Here is an 11632-nt window from a genome sequence, read left to right as displayed (position 1 = left end):
CTATGGGGTTAAGCTGCCCTGGGGGAGTGAAGAAAGGAGAGGTGCTTCGTCAATTGCGAGGAAATCACAATCTCCTTGTTGATCTGAAGAAAGCTCTCTTGAACAGCAGCAGGGACAACGGCCATTCTTGGTCAGTCACAAGCTGAGACACTGGGACACTAAGACCTTGTGCTGGAGTGGTGTGTGGACAGAGCAGTGAAACTGGGTGATAAAATTTCCAACAGTTACCTTACAAATTTAAGTTAAAAGTTCCAAAAAATGATCACCAAATGTTTAAAAAGTGGCAATTGGATTTATGGAGAAAGATTAAAAACTAAAGATGAAGATTAAAGATCTAGAAGTAAAATAAAAAGGTTGATTTAAAACATAGAAAGCTTGGAAAAGCCGAACAACATAGTGAAAAGTGATTATTGGAATATATTGCTTTTGTAAATTCTATCTCATAAGGCAAATTAAATTAAACATAAACTTTATTAGAACTGTACACTGAAAAGCAGATTTGAAGAAACCCGATGGGCTAAATTGAATTTAGGTTATCAACATTACATGACAGATAATTTTACGAAGCAGAAGAAAAAAAGTGACAGAAGGGGGGGAGAAAAAGAAGAAAAGATAAATAAGACTTTAAAATTTGGACACTTGGGAAGGTGTAAATTGGAAATTACAAAGACTGAAAATCATAAATGTATAGCATCTAAGGATTATAAATTTAGGGGACTTGGAGTAATAACTTTGGGATTGACCAAATTTTATTAACAATTGCTTCTTTCTAGAGTTTTTACATATTGGGATACTGGAATATTGGAGGTATATTAACTTATTACAAAATGACCCAGCAGGAGACAAAGTTTTATGAAGAAATGTTAGAAATGGTGACAAAGAATTGTAAGAAGTTGATGAGAATATTTAAAGATAAAGACATGAAAGTAGAAGGCTCTCAACAAATGGTGGGAAAAGATGAATATAATACACAGAAGACAGTTGAGAAATTAGAAGGAGTGGTAGAGGGGCCAAAGCAAAATAAACTACAAAAAGATAAAAATAAATTAAAGGCAAATAAAAACACTGAAAAGACAGTAATAATAAATACTAAAAATTCAATAGATAATCCCTTAAGATCTTACAATAGAATAGAGGAGGTGGGGAGAAGATCTTTCAAAAATAATGAAAGAGTTATGGATGGATATTCAAAAGGTGGAGCAGAAGGAGATAAAGGGCAATGCAGAGGGAACAATGTTAGAGACATATAGGATTTCAAGAAAAAAACATAAAAGAATCACCAAAAATCAATAAATGATGAAATTCTAAAAAGGCTGAGAGATGATGGATAGAGATATAATATTTTGCAATATAGTAATTATATTGAAAACCAAAAGAAATAAGTTCTGGGAGGAGGAGCTTCCAACGATGGCGGTCTCCTCCTGAGCTCCGGAGTTGAACTATGGAGCGCCCGACCGGGTAAGGACTGCAACCGGCCCTATGACATCAGAGGGGGCTGAGAGTTGATAGCCCGACCACCCTGGCTTGTTTTGGGCCAGTTTTGGCCTTCCAGGGTGGTCGGTGAAGATCGGAGAGCAGGAAGGAGTTGAAGATCGTAAGCGGCAATCGGCTGGGAAGAAGCCTGTGAACATGGCGACGGCGCAGTGCGGCTGCGCGGGCAGCGCTGACGCCGGCAAATTTAAAAAAGCCGAAAAGCCGAAAAGTAAAAAGAGAAAGGAACAAAGGGAAGGAACCCCGGAGAGCCCCCAGAGAGTTACCGGAGGCACCGGAGGGTTATTACCAGCATCGGGGGCACAGGGAGGAACAAGGAAAGAGCAACGGAGTGCCGGAGAGCACCGGAGAGGCACCAAAGACATCGGTGAGGCTCTGGAATTATGGCTGGGGATGATTTGGAGCCTGGAGGCCACTGGAGATCATGGCTTGAGCCTGGAGGCCACTGGAGATCATGGCTTGGGGATATGGACAGGCTTGAGCAGCTTGAGCAGGCACTTGGAGCCATGGACAGGTCTGAGCAGCTGCCCAGCCTAAAACAATCAGGACAAGAAGGCCCCCCCCACCCATTAAGGAATTTTTATTCACCTGGGGCCATTTGAACCATCTTTCTCCCATTTACCATCTTTGCCTCTCCCCACCATTTGCGACACTTGACTACCTCCCATTTCCCCCCCTCCCTCTGAAGTTACCATCTAGTTACCATCTAGACATTATTTACCATCTATTTACCACCTATTACTTACCATCTTCCTCTGAAGTTACCATCCAGACATTACTTACTATTATTTACCATCTAGACTTTAAGACTCTGGTCCTTCATTGAGACCCTAGCCCTGCCGGCTATGACCTATCAACTTCGTTTTATCAGTACCTTACCCTATTGGGACTTTTAATAACGTATTCGAGGTTAGACTTGCTCCGCCTGCGGGAGGCCCCTCTCTCGCAGGCTTGGCCCTTGGCTCTTTCAAGGGCCCGCCTCGAGGACGGGTTCGTGGACCCCGAGAGGTGCAGGAACCGGAAGCTAAGGGGATTTTTAGTAAAATGTTTTTTATCTTTTTTAGGGGGTCCCAGGGTGGGGGGGAGGGTTAATCAGACCGGGAGGAGGGCCAGAGCCGGACAGACAGGTGAGTCCAGGAAGGACGGGGATGCGGTGGAGGGGGGGAATATAAAGGTCACTAAAGCAGAGGGTTGTCCTATTACAACGGTCGCGGGGAGGAGGGGATGCGAGGACAGGATAAGATCCCAAGGTCGGTTGGGAGACCGCGGCTGTTGGTTACGCCCGGTCGCTTGTACCAACCCCTGCAGTCTAGGTGGACAGGTCCTACAGAGCCAGGGCCTGCGGCTGATGCTTTGCAACGCAAGGTCTGTCATCAACAAGGCCCCCCTCATTAATGAGTTGATCTCAGAGGGGGAGCTAGACCTTGCAGGGATAACGGAGACCTGGTTGGGCCACGAGGGTGGTTTACCCCTCGTGGAAATGTGCCCACCGGGTTTCCGTGCATTCCATCAGCCTCGGGCCCTGGGTAAGGGTGGAGGGGTGGCGGTGGTTATGCGGGAATGTTTAGAGCCGAGGGAGTTCACTGTCCCTCAGATACCCGGGTGTGAGTCCCTTGGTGTGAACTGGGGCCCAGGGAGGCAGTGGGGCTTGCTGATTGTATACTTGGCTCCTCGCTATGCATCAGCAGCCCTGCCCGAGCTCCTCGAGCTAATCTCAGCGACGGCAGTTGAGACTCCCAGACTTTTGGTCATGGGGGACTTCAACTTGCCGTCAACGGGAGCGGCTTCCGAGGTGGCTCGGGAGTTCATGGCTTCCATGACGGCCATGGACCTGACCCAATTAGTGCAGGGCCCCACTCACGAAGGGGGCCACACACTGGACCTCATTTTTGTATCTGAACAGTGGACGAGTGATCTGGGAATAGGGGATTTAGTCATCACGCCCCTGTCATGGTCAGACCACTCATCCCTCCGGCTGGACTTCCCTGGCGCTATCCCCCACCGCGAGGAGGTGGAACCAGACTCTATAAACTGGTACCGCCCCAGGCACCTGATGGAATCTGATAGATTCCAGACAGAGCTTGGGCCACTTCCTGTAGCCTTGTCCCGCTCCCGCTCCGAGGACCTGGTGACCGCCTGGAATAGGGTGACGACTGGGGCCTTGGACCGGGTGGCGCCTTTGCGACCTCTCCTGCGGCATCGACCCACCCGGGCTCCTTGGTTTACTGAGGAGCTTAGGGTGATGAAGTGCCACAGGAGACGTCTAGAGAGCAGGTGGAGGTCCTCACGCTCCGAATCTGACCGAACACAGGTAAGAGCCTATTTGCGGACTTACCTTGTGGCAATAAGAGCGGCCAAACGTAGACATTGTGCTGCTCTTATTGCGTCCGCGGATAACCGCCCTGCCGCCCTGTTTAGGGTGACCCGCTCCCTTTTGTTGCAGGGGGCGCGGGAGACACCCTTACAGGGTAGAGCAGAGGAGTTTGGAGAATATCTTCAGGACAAAATCGATCAGATCCGGAGCGGGTGGGCCTCCGTCAGTGGACCAGACGAGCTGCCAACAGCGAGTCTTGAGAGACCATTCTGGGAGGAGTTTGACTCTGTTGCCCCCGAGGATTTGGACAGGTTGCGTGGACGGCTGCGACCTACTACATGTTTAACGGACCCGTGCCCCTCCTGGCTGGTACTGGCAGCCTGGGAGGTGACACGAGGCTGGCTCCTGGGCCTGGTGAACGCCTCATTGGGTGAGGGATACTTACCTACCGCCTTGAAAGAGGCGGTGGTGAGACCCTTGCTCAAGAGACCTTCGCTCGACCCAATGGAGCTAGCTAATTATCGTCCAGTCTCCAACCTCCCCTTCGTGGCGAAGGTTGTTGAGAATGTGGTGGCGCAGCAATTTCCACGACACCTAGACGAATCCGACTATCTAGACCCACGCCAGTCCGGCTTCCGACCCGGGCACAGCACTGAGACAGCTTTGGTCGCGTTGGTTGATGATCTCTGGAGGGCCAGAGATAGGGGTTGTTCCTCTATCCTGGTCCTATTAGATCTCTCGGCGGCTTTTGATACCATCGACCATGGTATCCTATTGCACCGGTTGGAGGGGATGGGAGTCGGCGGCATCATTTTGCGGTGGTTCGGCTCCTACCTCTCCGACCGGAAGCAATGTGTGTTGACAGGGGGGCAGAGGTCGTCCCTGAGGCCACTCACTTGTGGGGTGCCACAGGGGTCGGTCCTCTCGCCTCTCCTGTTCAATGCATATGTGAAGCCGCTGGGCGAGATCATCCGTGGTTTTGGGGTTGAGTACCACCTCTACGCTGATGATACTCAGCTGTATATTTCAACCCCAAACCACCCCAACAAGGCTGTCGAAGTGATGTCCCGGTGTTTGGAAGCCGTCGGGGTCTGGATGGGGGACAACAGACTCAAACTCAACCCCTCCAAGACCGAGTGGCTGTGGGTACCGGCGCCTCGGTTCAGCCAGCTGACCCCATCGCTGGCCATAGGGGGCGAACAGCTGTCCCCTGTGGAGCGGGCGCGCAATTTGGGCATCCTCCTCGATGCCCGGCTGTCAATGGAGGACCATGTGGCAGCCGTGGCAAGGGGGGCGTTCCACCAGATTCGCCTGGTGCGCCAATTGCGCCCCCTACTGGACCGGAGTGCCCTGCGCACGGTCACTCATGCGCTGGTGACGTCTCGCCTGGACTACTGCAATGCCCTCTACATGGGGCTTCCCTTGGGACGCATCCGGAGACTGCAGCTAGTTCAGAACGCAGCCGCGCGGGTTATTATGGGAAGTACTCGTTACTCCCACGTAACACCTCTCCTGCGCGAGCTGCACTGGCTACCTGTGGCCTTTCGGGTGCATTTCAAGGTATTGATTACCATCTTTAAAGCGCTCCATGGCATAGGACCTAGGTATCTGCAGGATCGCATCCTACCACACACGTCCCTGCGACCTATCCGCTCACACAGAGAGGGGCTCCTCCTGGTGCCGTCTGCTAGGCAATGCCAGCGGGCGACACCTAGGAGTAGATCCTTCTCTGTGATGGGCCCAACCCTCTGGAATGACCTCCCCCCAGACATTCGAACTACCACCGACCTCCGTTCCTTCCGGCAAAAGTTAAAGACTCACCTATTTCAATCAGCTGGCCTGGCACTTTCTTAGTTTTACCTCCCGGGGATATTTTAATTGGGTTTGGGGTTTTAATAAGCTTTTAATGTACTATATTTATTATTCTATATACAGTCTTGCAACCTCCTCCACCTACGTATTTAATTATTTAACTGTTTTATGTATGTATTTTATAACGCATTTTAGTGACTGTACACCGCCCCGAGTCCCTTTCGGGAGAGGGGGCGGTCTATAAATATGAATAATAAATAAATAATAAATAATAATAATAAGTGGTAAGTTTAAATTGGGAAAACAGTAGCACATATATAAATATATAATAGAAATTATTATAAACATAAATATATTAAGATTAGGAGGTGGAAGACTAGGACTAGGTAGATCTAAAGGTATTACGATGAACAGGATGCAAAAAATATAATACAAAAGAATATATTATAATGAGCACATTAAGGTTAGAAGTTGGAAGACAAAAATTCTGTATATGTAACTGTATTAGTATTGGGAGCACTGTGTGAAAAATATGTTTACCCAGTCATTACCCAGTCCACAAAAAAATGTTGTTAAAGGCAAACTGCAAATAAAACATATATGCCCCCAAAAAAGTATTTTCTCTTTGTTCGACATTAATTATTTGTTGCAATAGTATACTGTACTACTAGTCCTTTAAAGAATGCCAACACCACAGTGAAATTGTTAACACCTTCAACAACAATTCCTACAAATTCCCCAAAGCTTCTTGGCCTCATTTTGGAAACATCAAAAGAAAGAGAAGTAAATAACATGTGTACTCAGCTGTCATATCCAAGTTTTGTACTTCCATGTAAGTTCCAGTACTGTCCACCTCAGCTCCCAAACCTCGAGGCTAGTTAGCAAAGTTTGCATTATGCTCTTAGAAGTCATCGCTATGGTGATTTAATTAAAAAGAAGGAAACGGGGGTGGTTTGGAAGTCTTACTTTAATCTTCACAGTAAAGAGCAATTCAAGTACAGGACAAAATTATTTCTGTGCTTTCCTTGAAAATAGGACAGCAATCAAAGAAGCATCATTTTACTAAACAAATATGAAGAAATTAAACATATAGAGGCAGCTCCAAAGTATTACATTCAGTAGTGAAGGCCAAAAAGACTTATTTTTATTTTTTTACTTTAAGCTTGAAATGCCCAGTTCCCATCTCACCAGCTTGTGATCTCAAGGGTAGGCCTAAATTAAGGTTGCCCTTCCCCTTAGGCCAGTGGTGTCAAACTCAAGGCCTGGGAGCCGGAACTGGCCCGCGGGGTACTTAGATCTGGCCTGTGGAAACAGGCCAGAAACAGCAAAGGACTGACCTGCGGTGCTTCTGCCAGCAGAAACAGGCTCCCGAGCTTCGTTTTCGTCTGCCACGGCCTCCTGCTACCCTCTGCCAATGAAAACAGAGCTTGGGAGGGTCACACGCAGCCCTCCCGAACACAGTTTTCACTGGCAGGGGGTAGCAGGAGGCCTTGGCAGCAAAAACCAGTTTGTGAGCCCATTTTCGCTGGCAGAGCGCTCAGATCAACTCAAGTGCCCCCCGACAGGAGTGACGTTGAGCTGGCCATGCCCACCCTGGCCACACCCACCCCAGTCCTCTGTGGTCAAACACAACCCTGATGTGGCTCTCAATGAAATCGAGTTTGACACCCCTGCCTTAGGCCAATTTACAATAGCATATGTCCTGTAGAGGTTTCAAAGCTAATGGTAGGATTACCGAAATACAAGACTTGCTTGATCTGAAGCATTCAGTTTCTGCTGAAGGACCCTCTTTTGTGCAATAGTAGGGAATTGGAAAGCCCAAGTGTGGGATCTTCTAACTGTAGCTCCCTGAGTAGCTCTTATTTTCCAGGAAATTTTAAAAAAACAAGCCCGTCCTTTAGGCTATTATAAACATAAGTTACAAATCTATCTAGCTCAATGGAAGAAATTCCCTAGGGTTTTATTACAGCCCCCCCCCCCCAATGTTATGCAAATATTTATCTTGGAACAGGAAAAAAATTTCCCAATGTGGGAGGGGAAATGCCCATGGATTCAATTCCCGGAATTCCCCAAGCAATACAATACTTGCAGCTACTTGTTGCTAAGAATTCTGGGGAATACCATCCTCAAGTTGGGTAAGTCTGGCCCAAAGCAACAAATATGGCAAATGTGGACTGTTCTTTTCATGAAACTTTTCGGAAGAAGGGAAAGTGAAACTTCTCACACCAGGATGTAAAATGTTGCAATCTAGTGTCAAAATTGCATCAAGCCCACTAAGAAGCAAGATGAGATGGGATCATAATACAGATATAAAATTATTTTCTTCAACCCTGGCATCTTCCTTGGTTTGCTCTGGATACTATTATTATTATTATTAAAACTTGCAAAAAGTTCATAATCTACAACTCTGTAAAATGGAACACAACAGCTATAAAATTCAAAACCTTGTGTTATATCTTCCACTGTTAAAGATTTGTTTTAAGTATCTTGTTTTATGACCAGTATAACATTCTAATCTTTCCTTTAATCAACAAAAGATTGTGTGGAGTAAGCATACTCCATGGAATGGACGACTAAAGAGAGTGAGGGGGGAAAAAGGATCCTAATAGGCAGAGGTGGGTTCCTACCGTTTCGGCCGAGTAGGTAGCAACTCAGCCAGCCACACCCCCAAACTGGTTCTATTAGCGGCACCGTAGGCAGCGCCATCTTGTTTTTTCTTCTGCGCATGCGCAGAGGCATTTTTTACCTACTGTGCATGCATGCGTAGCGCACATCAAGTGCACGCATGACCAAAGCACGTCCCTGAGCAAAACCGGCAGTAGAAGAAGCCGGAATCCACCACTACTAAAAGGGTTGCAAAGGTGCTTCTGAATTTGAGGGAAGAAGGGGAAGGACTCCTGAATCATTTTTCTGCAACTCCTTAAACCAAACCTGCATTTTTGTGCAATCACTCAGGAGCTGCAGAGATAACCAGGCAGTCCCAGGAAAAGACAGATCTGTTTCAAACAGTTCTTGAAGTTCTTCTGCGGCATTCTCTGAACTATCTAGTAGGCACTAGATGATGAATAATTATTGTACCAAAATCCAGCAACGTAGTCTCAATTCCATCATTCCCAGTCAATACAGCTAATGGCTATTTCAGCTGGGAATGAAGAGATATATAATGGAATCTCTGGAGAGAGTTTGGTTAGAGACCAGTTGCTTTGGACTCAGAGCTTGGCTTTTATTTTTGAAGAATAAAGAGGGCATCTCATAATGGGATTCACCATGGGACAAATCACCACAGCCAACTTGGTGTGTCAAACTCACATCGTCACGGCAGCATTACATGATGTGATGTAATGATACACTATTTCTTTGATATTAGTGTAACTCCTGTCCTGCAGCGAGTAGCCCTGCAGTGAGTTCACTGTGGCCGAGTTGTCCCGTGGTCAGTTGCCTATGACAAGTTGGCCATAGCAGGTTGGCCATGACAAGTTGACTGAGGAAAGCTGGCTACAGCAAATTGTCATAGACCCATCTCATACAACTCAATGATAAACGGGAGCTGACTGGAAATATTAAGTCTGGAGTTCCACCTCCAATCAGCTTCAAAAGATGACACGCAAACCATATGAGAGGAGGGAGCCATCTTGCTGGCAATGCCTTCATTTCAGCTCCTATATTGAACAGGCAAGTGGACCTACCCCAAGTGGATTGGGATTCCACTCAAATATGTGAGACTAGATTGATTCAGGCATTTTACACAAGATTATTTAAGGACACTGAAGCAGAGAGTAATTGTTGTTAAGAGACACTGTTATGTAAGATGAAAAGATTCTAATCGTGTGTCTAAATGAGGCATTTTATCATGCAGTTGCTTTGCAGGGAACCCAGGTGATGTCATCAAGTCTCATTTGTAACCATGGTGTTTTTTTTTTTAACTAGCCTTTTCCTTCCACAAATAGAAAAATATATAGAATAGCTGCACTGCGCCTTTTCATTAGTAGCAGAAAAGATCCTTCAGGCTGGAAGAAACCTTGTAAACAAGGGGTAAGGAACCTGAAGTCCTTCACATATTGGGTGAAATACAACTCCTGGCATCTCTCACTAATGGTCATGCCGATAAAGGCTGCCAGGAGTCATAGTTCAGCAATTATTAGGAAGGATACAATTCTCCCACCCTCATGGTGTGTGTGTGTGTGTGTGTTAAAAAATCAGAATGCATAAGGCCAATATCTGATATATATCCTGCTCTGGAAGAAGAGTCTTTCATGAATATTTCAGCTACCCCAGAGCCAAATATAAACTTGTAAGCTAGAGAATGTGACCATTTTTTTTACAATCATGTTGACTTAGCCCTTCTTGCCAAGAATAGGATCATACTGGCATGACACCATCAGGAATAAACTCTGAGACCAATCTGCATAAAACAAGGAAGTTGGTCTCCATCAGGGTGAATTCACTGAAGAGGGCGTAAGAGCTCCTTGAAGTTTTCTAATTCTTTAACGCTTGTTGAAATCCTGCATCAGACAATGAAAAAAAATATTATTATTTGGATGTAAGTGTAGCATGGCATCCCTATTTAGCTAATCTGGAAGAGACTGTGGAAAGGAGGAGAAACATAATTGGAGAATACGTTGTACTGATTTCATCTTTCAAATAGAAAGTGTCAAAACTCACCGTCCAAAAGCATTGAAGAGGGACACAATCTCCTGTCTCGTTAGATGAAATCCATGTGAAGGACCTTTTTCTGGTATGTTTTCTATCAGTTTTTCAGAAAATAGGATCTTCAGCGCTGTTCCCAAGCCCTGAGTCTGTACACAGTGGGAACAAGATCTCAACTAAAGATCACACCAGGAAGTGAAATTGTGATCACTATCAGCTTTTTTTAAAAGTAAAAACTGGGCAATTTAAATAAAGTATTAAATAAATGGGTGGTCCTCCAAACATCCTATCTGATCAAACATGCAAATGTTACATTAGCTAAACAATTTTAATGTAAAAGTAAAGAAGGAAATAGAACTTCCTTATTTTAAAATTACACAGACACACAGACATAGACAGATGCCCTAAATATAGTTACATTCTGCTATATCTGCTTTGTGTATTGATACACAAAGTGCACCAATTGGAAGGTCCAATCAATTTTATAATTTCTTCTTTTTTATAAGTAACATGTTTTTTCTACTATTGAGTTTTATTTTGTACTGGTCTTCAACTGCAACAAACATACAAACATATGTGCTGAATGTCAAACTTGACCTTAGAAGACGAATTTTAAATTGTGCATCAAAAAAATAAGAATATTTTTGCTGTGATGGTATTGACTAGTAATATATCTTGGTAATTCAGTATTTGTATTAGCTACAGTTCCTTTAAAAAACCATCATCGTCATTACCCTAATGAGACTCTAATTGGTGCAGAGTGGAGAAGGGAAAAGATTTAAAGAGAGCCAATGTTATGTAGTACTGAAGGTGCTGGCCAAAAACCAGGAAAATGTGAATTCATGAAATCCATCTGGGTGACCAGTCATTCTCTCTAAGAGCTGTGGTGGCGCATTGGTTAGAATGTGCTAATTCTGCTGACCGCCAACTGCCAGCATTTCAGAAGTTCGATTCTCATCATCTCAAAGTTGACTCAGCCTCCCATCCTTCCGAGATTGGCAAAATGAGGACCCAGATTGTTGGGGCCAATATGCTGACTCTGAAACCGCTTAGAGAAGGCTGTAAAGAACAGTGAAGCGGTATATAAGTCTAGGTGCTATTGCGATTGCTAAAGCCAACCCACTTCATAGGGTTGATGAGGAGAAAATAGGAGGCAGGAGAACTAAGCATGTTCACCACGTTGAACTATATATAAAAAGGGGAGGGGAATAAAAGTATAATAATATAATACTTGACAATGGCTGAGAGCAGGAAAGTTGAAGAAAGACAAATGACTAATTCTGGATGCATAAGATCAACCACAAATGCATACAAAGCAATGGTGGGTTTCAATTTATTTTACTTCTGGTTCGCTTGTGCACATGTGCA

At 45.3% G+C, this 11632-nt stretch overlaps 1 protein-coding gene across 1 annotated transcript in view; it reads right to left on the bottom strand.

Annotated features, from left to right (window-relative positions):
* Positions 1-6572: 6572 nt before the first annotated feature.
* ERO1A (endoplasmic reticulum oxidoreductase 1 alpha) overlaps positions 6573-11632 on the bottom strand; it is a 33643-nt gene continuing 28583 nt past the window's right edge. Inside the window, exons 15-16 of the mRNA XM_081936340.1 lie at positions 10280-10413; positions 6573-10119 (exon numbers count right to left, since the gene is read on the bottom strand). Of these exons, the coding sequence (XP_081792466.1) occupies positions 10059-10119; positions 10280-10413 (195 nt within the window). The 3' untranslated portion in view covers positions 6573-10058. The remainder of the gene's footprint in view (positions 10120-10279; positions 10414-11632) is intronic.

Source organism: Natrix helvetica (genome assembly GCF_964273705.1).
Source record: "Natrix helvetica genome assembly, chromosome: 1".
NCBI lineage: Eukaryota > Metazoa > Chordata > Lepidosauria > Squamata > Natricidae > Natrix > Natrix helvetica.
Note: the sequence above shows the minus strand (reverse complement) of the source record. Positions and strands in the feature narration are given on the sequence as shown.